Source organism: Macaca fascicularis, chromosome 4 (genome assembly GCF_037993035.2).
Source record: "Macaca fascicularis isolate 582-1 chromosome 4, T2T-MFA8v1.1".
Taxonomy (NCBI): domain Eukaryota; kingdom Metazoa; phylum Chordata; class Mammalia; order Primates; family Cercopithecidae; genus Macaca; species Macaca fascicularis.
In genome coordinates, this window is record NC_088378.1 from 88040858 (window position 1) to 88068574 (window position 27717).

Below are 27717 nucleotides of genomic sequence, written 5' to 3' on the forward strand. Positions count from 1 at the left end.
TGGCTATACAGCAGGTAAGTTTTAAAAGTTGAATTTGAATTCACAATAATTTTCTATAAAGACAATGTAATTAAGTGATTTGCCCAGAAAAATCTACTTAATTCATAAGTTAATCATAAATACTAATAGCACAAGCTTAAATTTATGAGTCACAAGAACAGAAAGCTAAGTGACATGAATTCAGAGGAGGAACAGACACTCAACCCCTTTCCAGGAAAAGAACAGCACCAGGCAAGTTCCGGAAAACAGAAAGGTTTGTCTTTTGTACCTTCTTCCCATTGCCTTTTCTGTTCCTTTCCTCTGGCTGCCTAGTATCCTTGACCTAAAGCTATCCAAGGCTTACATGTTGCTTTTAGTTTCCCACAACATCCTATCCAGTCCTTCCCTACCCACTCTTAACATCACGTTTTACCCGGTTTTAAAACTCTTTGAATAATTACCACATATTTCAGAATAAAATACAAACCTTAGTGTGGAATACAAAAAGGACTTCACAGTCTGACCACTGCCTCATCTGTTCTAGTTTCCTCTTTTATCTTTCCCTCCACTCAAACAACTGAGCTACCTGTAGTTACCCAAATATTCAATTCTCTCATTTATCTTGATACTACTTTATGTGTTTTTTCTGTGACTAGGAACACTCTCTCCTCCCTCTTTAGTCATTACTAATTGAGTAGCGAAAATAGACAAGTGGGTTATTATGGCCCACTTCTTTTATTCATTCAGAATCTACTTTTATACCAGGAACTGCACTAAGTAATGTACCCTCACCAGATCAAGATTCCACTCTAGTAGAAAGACTCATATAATATTGCTATTGGTTTTGAGTTTCCATCAACAGACTACAAAATCCTTAAAGGCAGGGATGTATTTTTTTAACTCTTAAACCTCAAGGAGTCTAGGGAAGAGTATACTATATAAATAAAAAGATCCCAAGCTATCTGCTCCAATTCCTTTGCAGATCTCAATTAGGATTTAAGATGTTAATTACAGTTGTCCTTCAGAATCTGGGGGCACTGGTTCCAGAATTCCTGTGGATACCAAAATCCACAATGCTCAAGTCCCTTATATAAAATGGCATAGTATTTGCATACAAACTATGGACATCCTCTCACATAATTTAAATCATCTATGTATTACTTATAATACCTAATAAATGGCTACATATTACTTCATTTGCATAGATTCAACATAGTACGCTTGTGGCAAATTCAGGTTTTGCTTTTTGGAACTCTATAGAATTTTTGTTTCCTTTTCTTTTTTGACACAGGGTCTCACTTTGTCACCCAGGTTGGAGTGCAGTGGAGTGAACCTGGTTCAGTGGCATGATCTTGGCTCGCTGCAATTTCTGCCTCCCAGGCTCACGTGATCCTCCCATCTCAGCCTCCTGAGTAGCTGGGATTACAGGCACACCACTATGTTTGGCTAATTTTTTTTTTTTTGGTAGAGATCAGGTTTCACTGTTTTACCCAGGCTGGCCTCAAACTCCTGGGTTTAAGTCTTCCAAAGTGCTGGGATTACATGTGAGCCATCACACCTGACCCCTAAATATTTTCAATCTGTAGGTGGTTGAATCCACTGATGTGGAACCCATGAATGTGGAGGGCCAACTGTATTTTAAATTAACATATGAGTAGCTGGCTGATAGTCTTCAATTCCTGGAGGTTTTTTTTTTTTTTTTTTTTTTTTTTTTAGGGTTACCAGTTGGCTGGGTGTAGCGGCTCACGCCTGTAATCCTAGCACTTTGGGAGGCTGAGGTGGGCAGATCACCTGAGGTCAAGAGTTCGAGACCAGCCTGGCCAACATGGTAAAACCCGGTCTTTACTAAAAATACAAAAATTAGCTGGGCATGGTGGTGTCCACCTGTAATCCCGGCTACTCAAGAGGCTGAGGCACGAGAATCGCCTGAACCTAGGAGATGGAGGTTGCAGTGAGCCGAGATTGCACCACTGCACTCCAGCCTGGGCAACAGAGGGAGGGTCCATATCAAAAAGAGAAAAAAAGGGGTTACCAGTTAATCCAAATCACTACATCGAGGTTAACCTCTATGTGGAAAATGAAGAGAGTTATTACACCAAAATCTAATCACTATAGCTTAACTTTAAGGTCTCTTCAGTCCTAAAATAATAATAATCCATGATTCTAGTTTTAAGATAAAACCTCTGCTTGATCAGATTTCAGAAAGTAAAAAAACAAAGGGAAAAAAATTTCTTGCAACAAGCAGCAAGGTTTTTGGGCAAAGAGCAATTACCATGGTGCATACTATCCCTGTCAAGAAGGCTGCTGCGAAGGTCACGTGTGGTGGCTCGTATCTGTAATCCTACCACTTTGGAAGGCCAAGGCAGGGAGAATTGCTTGAGCCCAGGAGTTGGAGATAAATCTGGGCAATATCGTGAGACCCCATCTCTACAAAAAATAAAAAAATTAGCCAAGTGTGATGGTACACACCTGCAGTCCCAGCTACTTAGGGGGCTAGGTGAGAGCACTGCTCAAGCCTGGGAAGTTGAGGCTGCAGTGAGCTGTGATTTGCAGCACTGCACTCCAGTCTGGATGACAGAGGAAGACTCTCTCAAAAACCAACCAACCAACAAAAGCAACAACAGAAAAGGCGGCTGCTGCCACTGCCAACTTTCAAAGCTATTCATACTTTTAACTGCTTTTTTATATACTCTAATTCTGAACCCAAATTCTCTGCAATAGTGTTACCCGACAGAACTATTAGTGATAACGGGAATGTTCTATATCTGTGCTGTCCACTAGCACAGTTCTATATCTGGCATAGCCACTAGCAACATGGAGCTACTCAGCAACTAAAATGTGACTACCATAATGGACAGCGCAGCTCTTGTCTAGTATTTTACACCCCATTCTCTGGCCCACCATAGTCTCTTTATGAGTAGGGAGTAAGACTGAAGAAGGATGGTCACTTTTACCTAACCTCCTCAATTTATCTGATTTAGTAGTAATGAAACCTACAGTGATTAAGGTCAATTCCAAGTCAAGATTTATACCCAGTTTGGATTCTAGTTTCAACTTCTTTCTACTCTACTCTGTCGTGCTGTTTTTTAAGTTAGTGGCACAATCTATAATTTAAAACTGCATAGTAGTTTCATAAGAAATTTATTATTGGTCCCTTTCAGGTTTTTGTTTGTTTTGTTTTGGAGACAGGGTCTTGCTATGTTGCCCAGGCTGGTCTTGAAATCTGGGGCTCAAGTGATCATGCCCAGCTACTTTATTTTTTAACTGCAGCACCGCAATATATAAATGAAAAATCAGGACAAGTTAACAAGGGTGACAGAGGAAAAACTGGAAAGCAGGATTCATTCATATTCTTTCCTCCTGAAAATGAAGAGAAATTATTTTTAGGAGAGAAAAATGAAGATACATCTAAGACTTACTGACCAATGACAGATTTTAAAAGGTACTTATAAAGAGGAATAGGAGAGTATCTTTTGGTCCTTCCTTTCAAAAACAATTATACATTCATTTAAAAATACTTCTTAATCATGCTGCATCTCAGTTTTTAGATTCTACACAATGGTAGCATCTTTGGAAGGTGTTTTCTGTGTACATTTAAATGGAAACCAACTGCATTTCTACAAAGGTTACTATAAGAAAATCACTAACTTTACGAAACTGGAATTCTGATTTATTAATATTTAATAGTAATAAATAAATGGAAACACATATGCAACCTCTACTCATCAACTCACTCTTCAGTTGTGTCTAATCTGTATAATCCACCTGTTAAAATTTTCATTTCAATAACTATATATGTTTATTTCCAAACGTTCTTTTGACTCTTTTTACAATGCTTGGTCATTTTGATACTGTCTTTCTCATACTTTAATTCCTTATTTTAAGTGTTTAAATATATACACTTCCCAGATTTTTCCATAATTATATTATTTAAAGTATTAGGCAAGTAATCCTATTATTCATTTGCTGAAAATCACTCAGGTCAGATAGTTTTGTATCTTTATAAATCTTAATGGTGAACTCATGTTAAGCAGGGCTTTATGAAACACCTGTGTTGACAATATGTCCCTCCCAAAGCAGTTCGGCATTTCCTTCTGCAGGAATCTTAGGTATTCATCCTCACCTTCTTAAACATTAACTTACTTGGCATAGGGATTTCTGAACTATACAGCTAGGGTAAATGTGGCTCCCAAATCTGTACGAGGGTAGACTTGTAGTTATAACTTCCTAAAGAATTTCTTCCTCTGACCCAGAGTCCAGTTGGACATACCTAAAATTCCCTACCATCCATCTGTGTTAGACAGTATTATTTTTCTAGTCTACCTTTTCAATAAAATTATAGAACTTCACAGTTTCCAGCTTTGTGTAGTGCTCGTGTATGCATGCGTGCGCACGTGTGTGTATATGTGGTGAGGGGATGGTTGTTTCAGATCTACCTACCCAAGCAGACAAGTAGAGCTGGCCCAAGATATTTTTTTTTTTTTTAAAGACCAAGTCTCACTCTGTCTCCCAGGCTGGAGTGCAGTGGTGCCATCTCGGCTCACTGTAACCTCCGCCTCCTAGGCTCAAGCGATTCTTGTGTCTCAACTTCCAGAGTAGCTGGGACTACAGGCACCTGCCGCCATGCCCAGCTAATTTTCTGTAATTTTAGTAGAGCATGGTTTTGCCATGTTGGCCAGGCTGGTCTTAAACTTCTGGGCTTAAGTGATCCACCCAGCTTGGCCTCCCAAAATGCTGGGATTACAGGCGTGAGCCACCACGTCCGGACTACTTTTTGTTTTTGAGACAGGGTCTTGCTTGTCGCCCAGGCTGGAGTGCAGTGGTGCAATCTCGGCTCACTGCAACCTCTGTCTCTCAGGCTCAAGCTATCCTCCCACCTCAGCAGGGACTACAGGCAGGCGCCACTTACTTTAGTAGAGATGGGGTTTCATCATGTTGGCCAGACTGACCTCAAACTTCTGACCTCAGGTGATCCACCCACCTTGGCCTCCCAAAGTACTGGGACTATGGGCATGAGCACCCTGGCCTGGCCCAAGATCTTATCTCCATATAGCTATCTCCCGTCCGTGTGTAAATATCAAACTTCCAAGTACTTAGTTACTGCAAGTAGCAACTTATCCCAATCTCCAGGTTAGGTGAGGCTCAGTATCCGTTCAAGCTTTCTGTTCCTGTTTTTAGGTTTCACCTTTTGAGCCCAAATATTCCTGCAATCTCAGCTGCTACACAATAAAAGAGATGTTTGTTTTATTTTATCACGTATTTGTGGCTGTTTGTAGAATTTTAGATAATGTAATCTTCCCTTCTGCTAGCAAAGGAACCTAGCACTATATATTCTTCTTTATACTTTTTAAGTTTCTTTTTGTTAGTTTGTTTGAGATGGAGTCTTGCTCTGTTGCCCAGGCTCGAGTGCAGTGGCGTGATCTCGGCTCACTGCAACCTCCACCTCCTGGGTTCAAGCAATTCTACTGCCTCAGCCTCCTGAGTAGCTGGGATTACAGGTGCACGCCACCACACCTGGCTAATTTTTGTATTTTTAGTAGAGACAGAGTTTCACCATATTGGTCAGGTTAGTCTCGAACTCCTGACCTTGTGATCTGCCCACCTCGGCCTCCCAAAGTGTTGGGATTACAGGTGTGAGCCACTGTGCCCAGCCTACTTTTTAAATTTCTATAGTCAAATTATTAAAGTAGTGTAACACCTAGAACCAAAACAAAGAATGATATAATTTAAGTATTACATATATTACTTTTCTTTTGGGTAAGTAAGAACAAGCCCCTGGATCTCAACTGCATTTTTAAGTCTTTCTGTATCAAGCATCTTAAAGGACTAACAAGAAAATGTTCAAAGGATTAAATGAAACATTTTAAAAATCACTGAAAAGGGTGCCAAAATCATAAAAGTTATAGTCTTTTATTAATGATAATGTATACATTTTAACCGTAAAAATATTCTGATTATTCTTACCTCTGAATTAATAACTTTAATCAGGAAGAAAATGTGATATACTGTTTTCGTTAACAAAGAAAGTTGACGACACCTCTCAAGGTACACTTGTATAGATGGTTCTACTCTTTGTTGTAATTTACTCCAAAAGAGAGTAAGTTCCCTTAAAAAAAAAAAGTTACAGTAAGAAAAGTTGGAGCAGTAAAGTAATAATCATGGACCACATTAGTCCAGTCATTACATTTGAAATTAAAACTGGTTTTATATTCCAATCCTATATGCATGCTTAAGTTTAAATGCAAGAAAATAGATCCCAACTATCTAAATACCAAATAAAATCAGGATATGATTAATCATTTTATTAATATTTTTCAGTCCCAGAGAAGCATTACCTTTTACTAGGAAAGCATCTAACATTTTTTTTTTGGAGGCAGTCTCACTGTCACCCAGGCTGGAGTGCAGTGGCGCAATCTCCACTTACTGCAACCTCTGCCTCCCAGGTTCAAGCGATTCTTGTGCCTCAGGCTCCTGAGTAGCTGGGATTACAGGTGCGCACCACCATGCCTGGCCAATTTTTTATTTTTAGTAGAGATGGGGTTTCACCATGTTGGCCAGGCTAGTCTCAAACTCCTGACCTCAGGTGATCCGCCCACCTCAGCCTTCCAAAGTACTGGGATTACAGGCATGAGCCACGGTGCCCAGCCAGCATTTAACATTTAAACGAGTTATACAGATGATAACTTTGAGCGACGTGTGAACTTTATGTAATAAGAAAGCTCAAGATACGTGTGTGTACGTACGTGTATGTGTGTGTATATATATAAAACATATCAATGACATGATTTTTAAACAGCATTTCTCTTTTATCTCCTAACAAATTTAAAATTGATAATAAGGTTATTATTATTAGATGAATATAAAAACCAATGCTGACAAAAAACCCAGAAGACACTAATCTATGTCACAGTAATTTCCCAGTTGATTTACTGGCTTTCCAGTTGATTTTCTGTCTGAACTCTGTACTGCTACTTCCTTGTCCAACTCTGCCCTCACTATTGAGTCGTCAATCAACTCACAACTGCTTATCTTAAACAGTGTTTCTTGAACATAAACTTCTATGTTGCCCTTCAAGAGCTTATAATGGACTGCTTTTGCTTAGCATATGAAACTTAGCTTTTGATGCCTTTGTAAAAACCAACATAACATACTAATTTTTTAGTCATCACTGATTTTCTGGTAGTATAACTAGAAAACCTATTATACTTGTCCTGGATAAATATATCTTACTTATTCTCCCTTCAGAATCTTTCTGCCTTTCATACCAATCCTCTGTATTGCATATACTACTTTGCCTTCATAACAAGGCTCAATGCTTAGAAATCTTTTATAAGCTTCAATCTTTATTGATTACACAATCATTGATTTACCTTGCTGTTCTATTATTCATTTGTATGCTGTCATTTGGTAAATATTCTTAAATGTTGGAATTTTATAAACCAAGTTTTCTTATGTGTTCCCATAATATGAACACAACACTGAAGAATTATAGTGCTGTTGACTGACCAGATAAATTGTCAGTGTTAGCGAAAGCTAATTTAAGGCAGATGATCTTCAGTTTTTTCATTAACTGAAACCAACATCTCTGTTTCTTGTAGCCTTCCAAAGGATTACATATAACAAGCTATGCCCAGCTGAAAATGTACCATAAGAAGAAATGTACTGCTTACATATCTAAAAAATGTTATGGTGGCATTGGACAAAACAAGTCTTTCTTTCGCTTTCTAACACTTAAAATTTTCCTGACCAAAGATAATTACTGGTATGCATGCTAAGGAATTGTGTGGCCTTTAATACACAAAGTTTTTAGAGTTGTAACAACTACTTGATAATAAGTTTGCCCAGCATGTAATATCTAAATATAAGCCTTTTGTCTTAAAAAGATTTTAAATTATGTTCCTAAGTCATATGAATTCTCACAGCCTATTTTGTATTCTTATTTAACAAAGATTTCTTAAAAAATAAAATCAACTCACCAAGCGCAGTACATATCTCCTTGTTGGAGCTGACGTGACAAAAATGCAGTACATAAGACAAGAGCGCTTTTTTCATCACCCTCAGATTCTAAGTTACAGATCATTTCCAGTGCATCTTTGCAATCAACTTCTGAAATCTAAAGAAAAAGCCAACAGAAATATTCCACGAAACGGTTTTATATTAGGATACAGAGCAATATACCTTTGGTTTTTTCATTAGATATTTACAGATCGTTTTCATGAATAAAATACCATTACTTCATACACTATCAAGTCAGTCATAATTTGTCATTATGGGACAAAGACTGGCTGCAGTTAAAAAACAAAACAAAACAAAACACCTTTCTTTATAGCCAGTAGAAATTTACATAGTAATTCTGAGAATATTAAGAAACACCTGAGAAATATTAGGAATATTAAGAAACACTATTTAAGAATTTACAAGCATTTATATGTAACTAACTGATGATAACTATAAGCACTCTCTACCCATTCAATCAGATCTGATCATGAAAAAAAAACTACAGTACTTTTATTTTTTCCCCTTTTATCCACTGATTTAAACAAGCATTAGAATCAACAGAGAGACACAGAGAGGTACACTGCATATAGACTGATAAAATATGTATCTATTCATGAGGGAAAAATATAGTGTTAAGCATTTTATGTAACTACGACTTTTAAAATTAGCTCACCTCAACTTTCTATAAATCTCCACTATTTTTCTTTTCATATAAATATACTCCATCTCAAAGCTTGCCAAAAGTCATGCATGTGTACATATAACCTAGATGAAGGCAACTTGCTTCATTTAATGATGCACTTACACCTATGATTCTTTTTTTAAAAATTAAAATTTATTACTTCATCACAATGATGTACTATATAAAACGAAGAGACTTTACCTGTGATTGCTACAAGCATCTGCTATAAGACAAGGGATGTGACAAACAGCATACAATCACAAATTACCAGTGTTCCAAAGAATAGAAAGATTAATTCCAACATGGTACAACTGACAGATGGCAAAAAGAACTGAAGACAAAACAGACCATTAGCACTCACGTACCACAGAGGAGACTATGCCTCTCCTAGTTGATTTTCTCTCTTTCATATAATATTGAGTAAGCAAAAATGTGCATATGTGTAAAATGTAATGTGTTTAGGAGTCAATAATTATGTAAATGGAGAATGGGGGTAATCCTGAGGTCAATCTTTGATAATGAGGATAAAAGCTGTGGGGCAGTAGATTCACAGGTTCTATTTTACACATTAAATCAGGCCTTTTTAGAAAACACCAAGGGAGAAACAAAAAAAAAAATCGTGTGTTCAAACATAAATGACTACCTAAAGCAATTATGAAGTTAGTGGAAGAGTTAAGACTGAAATCTAGTCTTGTACTACCCGGTACAGTGCTCTTTCCACTACTCCTCTGTCTGACTCTTTTTCAACAAATCTTTATAAGCAGCTTGATTTAAGCAAATTAAAAAAAGACTGAAGGATATATATTTATAAAGTAAAGATTTAAAAATATCTACAATATGTTAAACACACGGTCAGACATTTTATGTATATTATTAACCATAACTTTCCCACTAGGTAGGTATTATCACTAACATTCTATATACAGATGCTCTGTGACTTACGATGGGGCTACATCCCAATACACCTATCCTAAGTTGAAAGTGCATTTTTGACTTAAGATATTTTCAATTCAGAGTAAGTTTAACTAGATGTAACCCCATCATATGTCCAGAAACTTACTGAATGTGTATCACTTTCACACCATTGTAGAGCTGAAAAATACTAAGTTGAACCATCATAAACTGGGGGACTATCTGTATGATGAACGTGCTAGTTGAGTGGTTGAGCCACAAATCAAATCATGTCTGGCTGACATCAAAGATCCAAGCTCTGGCCAGACACGATGGCTCACCCCTGTAATCCAAGCACTTTGGAAGGCCAAGGTGGGTGGATCACCTGAGGTCAGGAGTACGAGACCAGCCTGGCCAACATGGTGAAATCCCATCTCTACTAAAACATACCAAAACTACCTGGACATGGTGATGCATGTCTGTAGTCCCAGCTACTCAAGAGGCTGAGGTGGGAGAATCGCTTAAATCTGGGAGGCGGAGGTGGCAGCAGTAAGCTGAAATTGCACCACTGCACTCCAGCCTGGGTGACAGAGCAAGACTTGGTCTCAAGAAAAACAACAACAACAACAACAAAAAAAACCCCCAAAAAACCAAAAAAAAAAAGTTCTTTCCACTTCATCACAATATATTTTATTCAAAATTATGTTAGTTTTAAACAATTACCCTGTCACACTCATGCAGACAAACTGCATTGCCTCCAGACAAACAGCTTGCCTGGTAGATGCTACCTACTACTTTATTATTTATTTATTTATTTGTGAGACGGAGTCTTACTCTGTTGTCCAGACTGGGGTGCAGTGGTGTGATCTCGGCTCACTGCAACCTCTGCCTCCCAGGTTCAAGCGACTCTCCTGCCTCGGCCTCTCGAGTAGCTGGGACTACAGGTGCGTGCCACCACGCCCAGCTAACGTTTTGTATTTTTAGTAGAGATGGGGTTTCACCGTGTTAGCCAGGATGGTCTCGATCTCCCGATCTCCTGATCTTGATCCACCTGCCTCGGCCTCCCAATGTGCTGGGATTACAGGCATGAGCCACCATGCTCAGCCAATGCTAATACTTCTTTTAAAGAAAGAAGGCCTAAGACATTAAGTTGCTTGCTCAAAGTTACGCACTTAGTGGCAAAGTCAAGATGTCAACCTAAGTTTAGCTTCAGAGTCTGTGCTCTTTCCAGAATTCCACGTGCACAGGCATACTAACGCCATATATTCGTATGCTGCTAAATATGGATTTTCACTTGTTCAGGTTTAATAAAAATCCTTATTTCTTGAAAGTCTGATTTATTTTTAATCTTATCATTTTTGTTGTTCTTCTAAAACCTAAGCCACCCTTAGGCTGGGCCCGGTGGCTCACACCTGAAATCCCAGCTCTTTGGGAGGTCAAGGGGTGTGGATCACCTGAGGTCAGGAGTTCGAGACCAGCCTAACCAACATAGTGAAACCCTGTCTCTACTAAAAATGTAAAATTAGCCAGGCGTGGTAGCAGGTGCCTGTAATCTCAGCTACTTGGGAGGCTGAGGCAGGAGAACTGCCTGAACCCGGGAGGTGGAGGTTGCAGTGAGCTGAGATGGTGCCACTGCATTCCAGGCTGGGCAGTAAGACCGAAACTCTGTCTCAAGAAAAGTAAAAAATAAAAAATAAAATAAAATAAAAAATAAAACCTAAGCCACTCTTGCTGAGTGCTCATATGGTACCAAATTTATCTATTATGTATAAGGAAAGAAATTTACTTCCCCAATGTTATTACTATCATTAGCTTACTCTTTTTTTTTTTTTTTTTTGAGACGGAGACTCACTCAATCACCCAGGCTGGAGGGCAATGGTGTGATCTCGGTTCACTGCAACCTCTGCCTCCCAGGTTGAAGCGATTTTCATGCCTCAGCCTTCCGAGTAGCTGGGATTACAGGCAAGTGCCACCACGCCTGGCTAATTTTTGTATTTTGGTAGAGACGGGGTTTCACCATGTTGCCCAGGCTGGTCTCAAACTCCTGACCTCAGGTGATACACCTGCTTCGGCCTCCCAAAGTGCTGGGATTACAGGTGTGAGCCACTGCACCCACCCGGCTTACTCTTAATATTTAAAAATATAAATGTGTGATTGCCTGTGTGTATTTTTTCATATACATGCAACGTACCAATGGAAACATTTGCTATATTTACTAACACAGCAAACTTCATTTTTCATAGGCATACTAATGAAACAATTTTTATGGTGTACTTGGGATCCTTCATTTCTCTGATTTGCCACTAGATGGCTGTCTTGAAAAAATATGACATTAAGTAGAATGTAGGAATAAGGAAGTCATATATAAAGTAGTAAATGACTGAATTAAAATTATGAAAAGTGAAGCATAGCCACCAATGAACAAGAATTATTTAAAAATCCAAAGAAGCAAAGTTCAGAGATTATCAGTATATTACCTATAGAGGGACTATTCTCTATTGCTTTGACAAATGAGCAAAAATTTAAATACCAGAAAATTTAGAACTCTTAATAAAATACTTAAAACCAATTAGGATGATCTGTTTGCTAAAGACACATTATGCTGAATAAAGTCCCTTTATAAAGCATAACAATTATTTCAAAGATGTAAATAATAATTTGTATGTTTTAACATGGCTCTTTATGCCAAACATTCAAAAAACATAGAACACTATCAACATTTTATATGAATTTACAAAGCATGCTTTTAAAAAGTATTGGCTGTAATCACATTTCAAAAACAGTTTCGGTTGGGTGTGGTGGCTCATGTGTATAATCCTAGCAACTTTGGTAGGCCAAGGCGGGAGGATTGCCTGAACCCAGGAGTTTGAGACCAGCCTGGGAAACACAGTGAAACCCTGTCTCTACTAAAATACAAAAAATTAGCCAGGCATGGCAGCGTGTGCCTGTAGTCCCAGCTACTTGGGAGGCTGAGGCAAAATTAATTGAACCCAGGAGGCAGAGGATGCCATGAGCTGAGATCACACCACTGCACTCCAGCCTGGGGAACAGAGCAAGACTCTGTCCCCCCAAACAAACAAAAGGTTTAAAAAATAACTGATTTGCTTATCAAAATAATATTGCTTTCCATATAGAAAATAAATGTTAAACCTGTCATAACTAAGAAAATATAAAATCAAGAGTTAATCAAAATTAACTTTTGGGCTAACAAATATTTAAGACTAATAATCTCTAAGAAGATATTTCACATATTGTTTTTGGAAACATAAATTGCCATAATCGTTTCTGGAGGATAGTTTAAACCTATCAATTTAAAACGTGCTGATTCTTTGATCCAGCAATTTCACTTCCAGAAATTTACCCTACCAGTACACTCCCCACAAGGATACACAGATGTATGCAAAAAGCAACAATATAAGTAAGTGTCCACCAATCTGGTTAAAAATATTACAAATCCATACTATGGAATTATGTAGCCATGAGAAATAAGGTTGATCTATATGGAATGATATGGAAACATGTCCACAATAATAGCGGGAAAAGTGGCCAACAACCAGGGAGTGTGTATGTGATTTTAAGTATTAAAAATGCATGTATCTGCATAGAAAAATGTCAGAAAGATTATATATCAAATTTTAATCTTAATAATAATTACCTAGTGGAGTGTTAAATGGGGAAATGAGACAGCTACAGAGATACAAGATAGAAAGTTTTAGTTTTTAAACTTCTATATTTATTTTAATGATAAAATGAATAGAAATATTGGATCTCAACTAGACACTGCTAACTTTATTTTTTACTACTATACCAAGAATCCAGTTCATTCCTTCCAGAAAGGCCAGATAAACACTCATCTCTCCCAGCCCCATTCCTCTGCCATCTACCAAGGCTAGCTGCTATTTCTTTTCTTTTTTTAAAACAACCTATGGGGTATCAACTAGCTGCTATTTCTATCACACTGAAAGGGTCCTGGGGAACAGTCAATCCCTTGCCTCACTTGGACAAAGATCTCAGAAAGATCACTACCAATCCAGGCCATTGCTGACTCCTTCTAACAGTCTATTCCCACTATCCTTTAAGGAACACGTAAACAAAACCAAACCTCAAATACTTGTAAGGCAAGTAACGTACATTAATGAAGTGGACAAAGAGTAGGGTGGGCAAGTGAGACAGGACACAGTGCATACCTCTTCTAAAGGGGGCAATGTCTCTGGGTTGGGGACAATAAATCAATAAATCTTAATTCACTCACCTCATATGGAACAATGAACAAGTTTCTAATGTGTTTATAACAGAAACATAAAAGAGCAAGCAATCTCTAAGCAAAAAAGGATTTTTAACAAAGTAATGTTGTTACTTTGTAACAAGGGACTTTAAACAAAGTAATGTTACTATATACGTGTAGACTTACACCTATCTGTCCTGTTCTGCAGTATATGATCTAGTTTTTTCCTGGGATGGAGTATACAGGCCTTAGTGAACCCTGCTTATGAACATGAAAAGTCTTAATTCTACCTGCTTAACATGAGAAGTGGGGGGAGGGAAATAGTTACACATGACATTAGAGGTACCCAGGGTCTTCACAGAGAATTTTCCTGATCACATCAGGAAACAACAGGACTGTTGTTACTCAACTCTGGATAATTAAACCAAGAAGGAACTTAGGCTCAGTATTGCAAGACTGGATTATTCAGAGAGCTGGAAATACAGATTTTCTTTTTTTTTTACTGGATTTTTACTTGAGACACAAATTCATAGTCTTCAACTTCAAAGCTAACCCAACCACTCTATGTTTACACAGTCAGTTTCCTAATAGGAGACATGCTTCTTTAGTGAAGGGCCTATGCCTTATTCACCTTTAAATCCCACCTCCCGTCAACTTCCCACCAATGCTTATACAGAAAAAATCATTCACTTAATACAAATCTGTGGAAGTGGAAGGGAGGACAGATAGACTTTAAGGGCAGGGACTGAACTGATAATAAAAGCTTTCATGGCATTGAAAAATATGAGATGTAGCAGCACAATAACTAATGATTTTTTTTAAAAAAGTTACACACATGTCAAAGGTGATTTCAATAAATTTTATACATCTGCAAATTAACTTATCTAGTTATTTTGAACTAATAAGAAAATGTCAGTCTTCTATTTTGCTCTCATATATAATATCAATTAAAAGGTCAATTACCTGTAATAAAATAAATAATAAAGAAAAACATATATAGACTAGTCGAAGTCCAAACTAATAATGATATAATATCCTATGCTACAGACCATGATTCTACTCCATCTAGCCTACAAACTGTCTGACATTACTCTTCCCAGTACCCTCAATATCCTCACATAAGAAACCCAACAGGTTTATTTCTTATCTTGGTCCAAGCCTACCACTTGCCTTCCTACTTGTCTATTCTCAAGGAAAAAAATATTACACAATCGTCATTACAAACCTCATGTGGCACTGAGCTTTCTGTATGAGCTATTCTGCTTTGAGACTGATGACAATACCTCTCGGTCTAAGAGGATCATGCAAGCTCTATTAGTTTACTCCTCTGTCTTATATCTCAACTTTTCCCTTAACATATCCTTATGTTTTGCCTATAATCGCTTTGTTTTCCTCTCTATTGCTCTGGAGTCAAAGGGTATATATATTAGAGATATAAGACACTTGTACACAATTAGTGCCCACTGAACACTGATCAACCTACTATAGGTGTTTTTGTTTTTTGTTTTTGTTTTTTTCAGACAGAGTCTCACATTGTTGCCCAGGCTGCAGTGCAGTGGCGTGATCTTGGCTCACTGCAACCTCCGCCTCCCAGGTTCAAGCAATTTTCCTGCCTCAGCTTACCAAATAGCTGGGATTACAGGTGCCCACCACCATGCCCAGATAATTTTTTGTATTTTTAGTAGAGATGGAGTTTCACTATGTTGGCTAGGCTGGTCTCAAACTCCTGACCTCGTGATCCGCCTGCCTCGGCCTCCCAAAGTGCTGGGATTACAGGCATGCCACAACACCCGGCCGATCTACTATAGTTTTATCTAAATTTTTAAAATATACACACCCTGTTTCTTGATCAACAACTTTTAATTCTCCTACCCTGTCTCCAACTTCCTTTTGAAATTGTGAGTCCCCCAAAATGCAAAATTCCCATTTGGATCATGATTCCACTCTCAGAATTTTGTAGTCATAAACTATACAAATATGTGAATACTATGCTTTATACCAAACTAGAAGCGAGAACACAATGTCTAAGAGAAAATAAGGTTTTACATTAAATATGCAAATAAATATGTACTCAAAATTATATATAGCATAGATGTGCATATACAATATAAAATTTATATGACTTATCTCCAAGTATTCCCAGAGATAAGTCATAAAATTTCTACAAAGTTACTTAAATTAGCCAGTTTAAAAGATCTTCAAGTATCTTGAAGTCAGACAAGATTGAAGTTAAGGCCCAAAGCTGACAAATCTAGATATTCTACTAAACTGTTAAGCCACCACTATCTTCCCAACAATTTAGCCAAAGCATTTAACAGATGTATATTATTTAAAACAGAAACTAGGTGCAATCAGTTTACATATAATTCTAAAAGTTGCTTAGAATCATGTTGCCACCACTCAGGAACATACCAAAAATGTAAGATTGACAATGATCTCTTCACTATCTAAGAGAAAAGGAAATCAAAGACATTCTAATTAAAAATTAATTTCTCAACGTAAAAAATAATTACTAATGAAAGAAAACATACTCACCTCTTCAATTAACTTTTCATTTGGTGATGATGTACAAAGACAGACAAGGTAAGTTTGCTTAAAACTACCTTTTGTACCAATCTCTGGATGGTCAGAACACAGCTTTGCTAGAGCAGTTGCTTGACTTAACTGATGTATTTTGATTAGGTGTTTAATTCTCATATCCAACAAGATGGGACCCTCAAAAGCTAAAAATTCATTCACTTTAAAAAACAAGACATAATAGATTATTAACATTTGGTAATAACTCGTTTGCAATACAAACACTTATAAGAAATATTTTTAAACATAGGAACTAAAATGCTTCTTTTTTTCAATTTTCTATTATTGCTAGTAAGGCTATCACAAAAGACTTGACCTTATAAGCAAGAAGAGATTATACAGCTAACTTTGAAAAGTTAAATACTTTTGGTCCCTTACATAAGGGATCATTTAGAATGAGCTGAATAAACTTGATGATGAAAATAATTCTGTGTTAAATTCTAATAGTCAATGTTATTAAAATTACACTAAATTTTTTTCCTACAGCAGTTATTCTTCAACACCAGCAGCTAGCATCCCTAAAATCTGTAATGCTAGGGCATTACAACCTTACATGATGAGTAACCACAAAAAGCTATTGGAACATTACAGAAGAAGAGATTCAACTAATATTTTGTTCAATATTGATGGTATATTTTCCATTTTACAAAGCTGAAATCTAACTTTTAAAAATAGATGTTTTAGAATGAACCAAAATATCTATAGAAAAATAAATAAGATGGGAGAAAAGTTTGCCAAAGGATAAAACTTCTGTGGGTTTTATGTCGTTATTTTTAAAACGTCAATGAACAAACTCAAAACAGTCACTTATTTATAAAACAATTCTACTTTGTTCAAACCTCTGACTATCCCCTAGTGCTAGTTTGGTCATCTACAAATAAGAATTAATATTTTTATTTTTCGTACTTATGAAGGAGAATTTAAGTTTTAACAAGTGCAAGTTTAAATTTTTCCCTAAGTGTTCTTTACCAGAATAGAAATCATGTTTAAAAATTTATTTGGCAATGGCTAGCCTGAAACCTTGGGAAGGCTTTTAGTAATAAAATTTAAAATGCCCTATGAATAAAACACACTATCTTCTCTGCTTGTTAACATACTGAAAGATACGTCTGGTAAGTAATTTGGAGGTTAGAGGATAGAAAATGAGAAAAGATGTTCTTTCCTTCTTGTAATATCCTTTGTTTCCCTCTAGTACTTTTATTTTTAGATCTAACTGTACTCCACTCTACTATGAAAAGATTCTTCTATAAAATGCTATGATCATGGCTCCTCAGTATTAAAACCATAAACATATAAGCAATATAATACAAGATCTCAAATCTAATCCTTTTCTTGAAGTCTAGACCTTTTTACCAGCTACCTTCTATTCTTTACATTACACTAAACCAAAAGGCATAAAGCATAAGCACAGATAAATAAAGCATATGTTTCTGGTGCCTCTGACTATTATGTCTTTATGAGATAAAGGGCATTACTTTTCTTTTTTAAAGTTGCATTATCCTATTAGGACAATTATATTGCAGTTACAGTTTAGTTCACTGACAAATCAAAAGATGCTAAATATAAGATTTAAAAAAACAAAGTTATAATAAAGTTATTCTGGCTATAAACACCTTTAGTTTCCTAATTCAACAATTTTCTCCAAAGGAAACTCTAGAGATATAAAGTCTGGGAATTACTGCAATGGGAATTACTGCAAATATTTCCACAAAAAAGTCATAATCAACAGACTCTAAAAGATCATGGTGAATAAATAACTTAAAGGTGGGAAGTATTTAACAAAACTGATGGTCCCAATCTCAAATAGGCCCTACATTCTCAAATAGCAGCATTTAAGTTAGAATGACAAATTGTGTAATTTCTGCATTAAATCAATGTAGAAAAATATTAATATTGCAAATTTCAAAACCATAGGCTTTTGTTTGTCTCTTAATGATGGGAAACCACTGCCACACTTAGGGCAAAATGGATTTCAAAAATACACAGAATATTTGAGTAGAAGGAAATTTACAGATCATTTTGTCTGCTCCATCATTTGGCAGATGAGTAAACTGAGGCTCAGAGAAGGCAAGTGACTTCCTAGGGACATAAAGCCAGTTAATGACATAACTAGGAGTAGAATGAGTCTTCTAACTTCTAGCTTTATACAGTGTGAGATACGAAAAGAATTTTTTTTTTTCTATTTGACTACTGGGTCTACTTCTCATTAGAATGGCAGCTTTCAGCAGTAAAAACCTCTGAAGTAGCATCAGCCTTTAAAGGAAGATAATTATATATTCTGAAGTTCATGATTCAAATGGATCGAAAGTGATTACACTCAATTCAGTCCTATTGAAAGCTCACTTCTATCCCTCTACTTCTTCACTACTTTTTCCCCCACTTCCCTGCATCTTTCTCTATTTCTCTGCAATCCAAGATGTTTTTCCTTATAATGTTACAATATTGCAACAAAGACTGTTTTCATGCTTCTCAGACTTATCTCTAAATAGCCAGCATATCAAATTTCACTCCCTAGCCTGCTTTTCCCACCGGCATCCCACAAAAGTATAAAATATTTGTAATTTTACTGATGTGGCACCTTTTCATGTTTTCTCCATATTCACAGACTTCAACAGAAAAGCAGGCTTTACTATATTTGGGCCTATCAAGAGAGCTATGTGACATAGATAACGCTACTTCACATGGCAATGTAAATAAATGATATTTAGCCAATTTGATTAAAAATGTAAAAGAGCCTTCTTTATGCCACTGTCTTTTTTTTTTTTTTTGGTACGGAGTCTCGCTCTGTCACCCAGCTTGGAGTGCAGTGGCACGATCTCAGCTCACTGCAAGCTCTGCCTCCCTGGTTCATGCCATTCTTCTGCCTCAGCCTCCCAAGTAGCTGGGACTACAGGCGCCCGCCACCACGCCCGGCTAATTTTTTTGTACTTTTAGTAGAGACAGGGTTTCAGCGTGTTTGCCAGGATGGTCTTGATCTCCTGACCTCGTGATCCGCCCACCTTGGCCTCCCAAAGTGCTGGGATTACAGGCATGAGCCACCGCACCCGGCCATGTCACTTTCATAATATTAAAAGGAAACTACTAATTCCTACATTAAAGATAATTAAATACAAAATATGAGTTGATTTTCTGTGAGAAATAATTACACAAGAATTAACTGTGTACTATGTACAACAGGTTACACTAGCTCCTAGATTCCCCCTAAAGTGGGGTCAACTCATTTACTGGGTTCCTATTCTCATGCTCAGATTTGCACAGGATTTCCTCTGCAGCATCTTTAGCTGTTTGAAAAGCATCTCAAACTCAGCATACGAAATCTCTACACCACAGTTTGTGTCATCTCCACATTTCCATCTATTCAGTTGTGCTCAAGGCAGAAACCTGAGTCTGTCTTAAAAATGCTCTCTCCTACCTCCTTTCTACCCAGATGTCAATCTATCATCTAGTTCTGTCACTTCCAATGCCTAAATACTCAATTCCATTAACTCTTCTCCATCTCCACTTCCACACTGTTCCCCCAACGCAACCCAGCCCAAATCACTAATCAGACTATTTCCTAGCAATCTGCTAGTCTTCTCCATCTACTCTTACCACCTCCATCACTTCACTAGAATCCAGGGTGCTTTTGGCATTACTTTAAAGCACACACTTGATTGTCTTCCCTGTTTAAAACCTTCTAGTGGCTTTCCCTTGCTTTCAAAGCAAGGATCACTTACCCCTTTTAAAAACACTTAATCTGTATTCTCTCTTAGAAATAATTCAGCAATTAGGCCAGGCACGGAGGCTCACGCCTGTAATCCCAGCACTTTGGGAGGCCAAGGTGGGCAGATCACCTGAGGTCGAGAGTTCGAGACCAGCCTGACCAACATGGAGAAACCCCGCCTCTGCTAAAAACACAAAATTAGCTGGGCGTGGAGGCGCATGCCTGTAATCCTAGCTACTTGGGAGGCTGAGGGAGGAGAATTGCTTGAACCCGGGAAGCAGAGGTTGCAGTGAGCCGAGATTGTGCCATTGCACTCCAGCCTGGGCAACAAGTGCAAAAACTCAGTCTCAAAAAAAGAAACAATTCAGCAATTAGGCAAGAAAAATAAAAGACATCAAGATTGAAAAGAAGTAAAATCATCTGTTAGCAGATGACATGATCTTATATGTAGAAAGTCCTAAAGATCCCATTTAAAAACTACTGCAACTAATAAGTTTGGCAAAGTTGCAAGATGTAAAAATTCACATAAATATCAGCTGCATCTATACACTAACAATGAACAATTCAAAAAGGAAATTAAGAAAATAATTCCATTTACAATTCCAACAAAAACAATAAAATAGGAATAAAGCTAACCAAGGAGGAGGCAAAAGACCTGTAGACTAAAGATTATAAAACACTGCTAAAAGAAATGAAATGCATAAATAACTGGAAAGTTATCTTGTGTTCATGAATGATGAGACTTAATATTAAGATATCCAAACTAGGCAAAGCAATCTACAGACTTAACACAATCTCTATAAAAATCTCAATGGCATTTTTTTTTTTGGCAGAAATAGAAAAATGCATCCTAAAATTCATACAGAATCTTTAAGTCAAAATAACTGACAAAGAACAACAAAGTTGAAGGTCTCACACTTCCTGATTCAAGATATATTACAGAGCTCAAGTAATCAAACACTGATGATAACTGGCATAAAGACAGACATGTGGACCAATGCAATAGAAAAGAGTCCAGAAATAAACCCTATCATATATGGTCAAATGATCTTTGACAAGGGTGCCAAGGTGACTCAATGGGGAAAGAACAGTCTCTTCAACAAATGGTACTGGAAAAATTAGATACCTAGATGCAAAAGAATGTAGCTGGACCCTACTCCTGCACCATATAAAAACATTAACTCAAAATGGATTCAAGACTTAAATGAGAAAATTCAAAATTACAGAACTCCCAGAAGAAACCATAGGGAAAAGCTTCATGACAACGGACTGGCAATGATTTCCTGGCTATGACACCAAACATGTCATAGGCAACAAAAGCAAAAATAAAACTACATCACACTTAAAAAACTTTTATGCAAAGGACACAATCAACAGAGTAAAAAGGCAACCTTTTCACCAGAGTGAAAAGGAATGAGAGAAAATATCTGCAAATCATATCTCTGATGAGGGATTAATATCAAGAATATATAAAGAACTCCTTTAACTCAACAATGACAAAAAACAAACAATCCAATTAAAATATGGACTAATAACTTGAATAGATATTTCTCAAAAGATAACATACAAATTGTCAACAAGCGTATGAAACATCACAAATCATCAGAGAACTGCAAATGAAAACCACAATGAGATATCACCTCACACCCATTAGGATGACTACTATGAAAAAAACAGAAAACAAGTGTTGGTGAAGATGTGAATTAACTGGAAACTTCATCAATACTGTTAGGATTGTAAAATGATGTACCCTCTGTGGAAAACAGTACAGAAGTTCCCCCAAAAATTTAAAATACAGCTACCATATGATCCAGCTATCCCACTTCTGGGTAGAAACCCAAAAGAATTGAAAGCAGGGTCTTGCAGAAGTGTTTGTACACCCATGTTTATAGTAGCACTACTCACAATAACCAAGAGGTGGAAGCAATCCAAATGTCCAAATACAGCAGATAAATGAATAAGCAAAATGTGGTATAAACATACAATGGAATATTATTTGGCCCTAAAAAGGAAGGAAATCCTTTCACATGCTACCACAGGGATGAATCTTGAGGACATTATGCTAAGTGAAAAAAGTCAGTCATAAAGAGAAAAATATGGTATAACATTTATATATGGGATCTAAAGTACTCAAAATTACAGAAACAAAAAGTAGAATAGTGGTTACCAGGGACTGAGGAGTAAGGGAAAAGGGGAGTTGTTGTTTAATGGGTATAATTTTCACCTTGGGGTTCAAGATCAAAAAGTTTTGAAATATGTTTACAGCAACGTGAATGTATTTGACATCACCAAACTTAAGAATAGTTAAGATGGTACATTTTACCTTGTGTTTTTTTACCACAATTAAAAATATATTAAAAAAACACAATTCAGCATCGTTGGAATCCAAATTAAGACATTTAATTAATCCAAAAAAATCCAAATTAAGACATTTAATAAAACACAATGCTTCAAGCTCTACAATACTGGTTGCCCACAGAGTCCAATTTAATTGGTATAAGGTAGGGCCCTGGCACTGGTCTATCTAAAACCTCCCCAGTTAATTCTAATTATAGCCAGGATTGAAACTACTGCTCATGGTAACTTCCAAATGACCAATTAGGGATAATCAACCTTGACCCCACCTCTTCCCCTTTCCTGAAGAAGGATGTCACATTTTCAGGAAACAGAATTAACTTTTAAAGATTAGAAAGTATTTCATATCATAGATGAACCTAGTCAGTATGCCACAATTTTTTCACAAAATGAGATTTAACTATGAGTGTCAGATTTAACTAAATTCTGACAGATTTTTCCACATGACATTATAAAATATACCCATTAAGGCCGGGCATGGTGGCACACGCCTGCAATCCCAGCACTCTGGGAAGCCAAGGCAGGTGGATCACCTGAGGTCAGGAGTTCGAGACTAGCCTGGCCAACATGGTGAAACCCAGTCTCTACTAAAAATATAAAAATATAAAAAATTAGCTGGGCATGGTGGCGCATGCCTGTAGTCCCAGCTACTCGGGAGGCTGAGGGAGGAGAATCGCTTGAACCCAGGAGGCGGGGGTTGCAGTGAGCCAAGATCACACCACTGCACTCCAGCCTGGGCAACAGAGGGAGACTCTTAGCTCAAAAAAATGTATATTTAAAAAATAATGTACTAGTCTGGGATGTTTAAGAAACCAAAGAATGTGTTTAAAACTCCTTTTTAGTAAAAATGAAAACTTTGCGTCACATAATTAATTACTTATATTTAATTATAAAATAGTAGGGTATAATCTGCATGTAATCAGATCTGACCTCACCCTATTTACCTGGGCAACATTAGTTATCGTTAGCTCTCTCCTCCCATCCCCTCTCCTGCTAAAATATTACTGCATCTTAGGTATGCTAATATCTAGCAAAGAGCAATTTCTCCATGTTCACTTCAAAATGCAAAGTTTATTACTAAAATAAGCGCTTATTTCCGACAAAACCATGAATGATTTATGAGTATCACGGAAAATCTTAAGCTTTAGAAATTTCCTTTGAAAACAAAAGAGTTCTGGGGGTGGGGGGAAGAGAACTGCAGTGCTCAAGATGCAAGAAAGGACTGGCAAGCTGACAAAAATGCAATTTACGCAATTGCAAATTAACCCAATATAGAAGTAGAGGGAAAGTGCCTAAAAAATTCAGTGTGACTATAATAGGGAGTTGTCTCAGAGCTTAGATTTTAAAATAATACATACAAAAGAAGGAAACACAGGTTTAAGACCAAGGATGCACCATGAGTGTCAGACACCTGGTGCTAACAACCTATGCAAAATGTTAATAAAGCTAAAACCCAAGATGATACCTAACTCACCAAAAAAGCTGAGAACAATACAACCGAGCATGGTGGGACCTTCTTGGGAAAGTCTGCTACTTGGGTCTGATTATGTACTATTTATGATAGCAAAGAAAAGCATATTTCCTCTACTCTTACTCTACTCCTTCTTTGATAAGCTTAAGATTTAAGAGTAGAACAAACCATAGAATAAGTGAAAACAGATGGCAAAATGTAATTTTCAAAACGGGGCTGATGGTACTTCTTGCAAAACTGTAGAAACAGCAACAGATGTAATCCTGAATAAGAGTTTAAAAATTAATTATATTAAAAAGATGGGTTGTGATTGTTCAGAAAAAGAAGTGTGACTAGTAAGAGCCAAGACGAATTCACTAAACATAAATTAAGTTACACTTTTCACAGAAATTCATCTCAAAATGGATCATATACCCATATGTAAAATGGGAAATTATAAAATTTCTAGAAAAGACCATAGAAAAATCTATATGGCCTTGGATTTGGCGATGAGATTTTAGATAAAATACCAAAAGCATGATCCATGGAAGAAAAAACTGGGAAGTTGGACTTTATGAAAATGTAAAACTTCTGCTCTGTAAGTTGCTCTTAAGAGAAAGGACAAGCCACAAGAGAATTCTTTCACAAGAGGGAAAGAAAAGATTTGCAAAACACATATCTGAAAAAGAACTTGTACCCAAAATATACAAAGAACTGTTAAAACTCAACAATAAGAAAACAAACAACCCAATTAAGAAATAGGCAAGAGATCTGAACAGATGCCTCACCCAAGATATACAGATGGCAAATATGCATATGAAAAGATGTTCAGAATCATTTGTCATTACAGAAATGCAAATTAAAATAACAATGTGATATCACCACATGCCTATTAGAATGGCTAAAATTCCAAAAACAGACAATACCAATTGCTGGTAAGGGTATGGGGCAAAAGGAATTATTCATTGCTGATGAGAATACAAAATGGTACAGGCACTTTAGAAGACAGTTATTTTTTCAAAGTTAAACAGAGTCTTACCATATGACATAGCCATCATACTCCTAGGTATTTTCACCCAACTGATCTGAAAACTGACATTCACACAAAAACCTGCATGCAAATGTTTATAATGGCTTTATTCAAATCACCAAAAACTGGCAGCACATACATCAAAAACTAGCATCCATTACATGGCTGTACCACAGTTTGTTAGCCATTCACCTTTAACAGGTGAATGGATACTGTGGTACAGCCATATAATGGAGAATTATTTAGTGATAAAAAGGAATGAGCTAACAGTTCATTGGTTTAACAGACACGTAAAGCCCTGGATGAATGTTAAATATACAATGCTATGTGAAAGAAGCTTAAATGAAAAGCTTTAATTACATGACATTCTGAAAAAGGCAAAACTATAGAGGTGGAAAACAGATGAGTAGTTGTCAGGTGTTTGGGAGAAAGCTGGATAGGTGAAGCACAGTTGATTTTTTTTTTTAGGGAGTGAAACTACTATGTATAATACTGTAATGGTGGACACATGACACTATTCATTTGTCAAAACCTATAAAGCTATACAACACAAAAAGGGAATCTTAAGGTATGCAAATTGAAAAAAAATTATTTAGGAGGTTCAGGAAGCCCAAGATGGAATACAGAATGTAACAAAATAACTGTATTACAAATGTATGAAAACAACCTCACTTTGAAAGGAATGGAGAAATAAGGTGCTGACCTAACTAACTTTGGAAATGAGTGGAGAATGTAAGAATAAAGTAAAAAAGAACTGTACAAAAGCACTGTACTGTAATTAATAAAGCTTTTCCCTATAGGGGTATAACAGGAGTAAGTAAATGGATGGCCAATGCTGGAAGAAGTTAGTCTGAAAGGCTACATACCATATGATTCCAATTATATGACATTTTGTTGAAGTGGGGGATTACAGATTAGCAAGGGAAGGAGGCTAGAATGATCCTTGTGTTAATGAATTAGACTTGGAGACATTAGTAAGAATTCATATTTAGTTTAATATAGATCTTGGTTTCTAACACCATTCTCCAATAAAAGGAGCAAGTCCTCTCTAGAGAAATGGGTGATTCCAGGACTCAGGCAGGAAATACACCAGATGAACCTGGAGCATATTATGGTGCCAGAAAGCAAGGAAGTGGTCACACAAAAAACAAAACCCATGACGAGGGACACAAGAGTCAAAGGAAAAGAGCTCCCATGCCAAAGCTGGAAGAAATTGAGCAACAAAATAAAGTGCATCAGATTATGACCAAAGTATAAAATAAATATATATAAGGCCGTACTAATATAAAAGACTGATTTTAAAAAAATAAATAGGGAGGAGACAAATCTCCTGTGTAGAATTCCAAATAACATGTAGATACTGCTTCCTCAAGGAGGTGCAGCATAACTTTCCACTTCAAGTATGGGTTGCACATAGTGATTTCATTCTAAAGAATACAGCATGGAAAGGGAGGAAAGAATAACTTCATAGTGGAGAAACCTGACACACGCTACCATAGCTAGGTGGTCTAGGTTCACACAAACAGTGGTAAGTCGGCTGGGTGTAGTGGCTCATGCCTGTAATCCCAGCATTTCGGGAGGCCGAGGCAGGTGGATCACTTGAGGTCAGGGACTTGAGACCAGCCTGGCCAACAAGGTGAAACCCCGTATCTACCAAAAAATACAAAGAAGTTTAGCTAGGCATGGTGGCACATGCTTGTAGTCCCAGCTACTCGGGAGGCTGAGGTGTGAGAATCGCTTGAACCCAGGAATTGGAGGTTGCAGTGAGCTGGGATTGTGCCACTGCACTCCAGCCTGAGGGATGGAGTGAGACCCTTTCTTAAAAAAACAAAAAAAACCCCAAAAACCCAAAAAACCTCAAAACAGTAATAAGTCATGTTGACAATATATACGCTTTATATGATGTGATGACAATGGTACTTTACCTTTCTGGTCTTCCTTCTCAAAACCCACAACCCCAGTCTAATCATGAGAACAACATCAGACAAATCTCAAATGAGGGACACTCTACAAAATACCTGACCAGTACTCCTCAAAACTGTCAAGGTCATCAAAAACAAGGAAAGTCTGAAAAACTGTCACAGCCAAGAGGAGCCTAAGGAGACATGACGACTAAATGTAATGTGGTATCCTGGATGGGATCCTGGAATAGAAAAAGGACATTAGGTAAAAACTAAGGAAGTGTGAGTAAAGTATGGATTAATTAATTAATAACAAAGTATAAATACTAGTTTATTAATTGTGACAAACGTACCAAACTAATGAAAGATATTAATGATAATGAAAACTGGGTGTAGGGTATACGGAAACTTCACAATTTTTCTATAAATTTAAAACTATTCTAAAATAAAAAATTTTATGTAAAAAACAAATTAGGTCAGACTAACCTCAGTATTGAATAATCTTACATAAGAGAACTTTAGGCAAACACTTGTCAAAAACAATGAAAGTCTGAAAACCTGTCACAGCCAGTTTTTCACAGTCACAAACACTTGTTATGGTCTTTCACCAAATCCTTATAGATAGAAAAGGAGAATCATGGGCCAGTATTATGGGAAAATAGGTATATTTGATAAAACAATAATAGTCAACGGATATGGATGTAAGAACTAAAGGCAAGCAGAAAGATTTTTGTAAGTATCCCAGAAGCTTGATTTCTGGACATGACCTTTTTACGGTTATGATGAAGAACCTGGATGCCAATATGGTATATGAAAATGAAGTCTACAAAATGAGACGAAATTGGGAAGGACAAAATCCTTGAATAACAAAATCAGGATTAAAAAGAATCTTGACAAGTTGGGGAGACAGAATGGATCTAATACAG

General features: G+C 36.9%; 1 protein-coding gene across 4 annotated transcripts in view; it reads right to left on the reverse strand.

Moving 5' to 3' along the window:
* Nucleotides 1-27717, reverse strand: part of ZNF292 (zinc finger protein 292) — a 104203-nt gene that overhangs the window by 12026 nt on the left and 64460 nt on the right. For 3 of the 4 annotated variants that reach the window (XM_074037538.1, XM_005552410.5, XM_074037537.1), the window contains 3 exons: nucleotides 16311-16513; nucleotides 7956-8092; nucleotides 5944-6085 (listed from right to left, as the gene is read on the reverse strand). In XM_074037538.1, coding sequence (XP_073893639.1) covers nucleotides 5944-6085; nucleotides 7956-8092; nucleotides 16311-16472 — 441 coding nt within the window. In that variant the 5' untranslated portion in view covers nucleotides 16473-16513. Of the gene's footprint in view, nucleotides 1-5943; nucleotides 6086-7955; nucleotides 8093-16310; nucleotides 16514-26908; nucleotides 27033-27717 lie in introns of those variants that run through there. The other variant, XM_015449118.4, reaches the window with a different exon arrangement.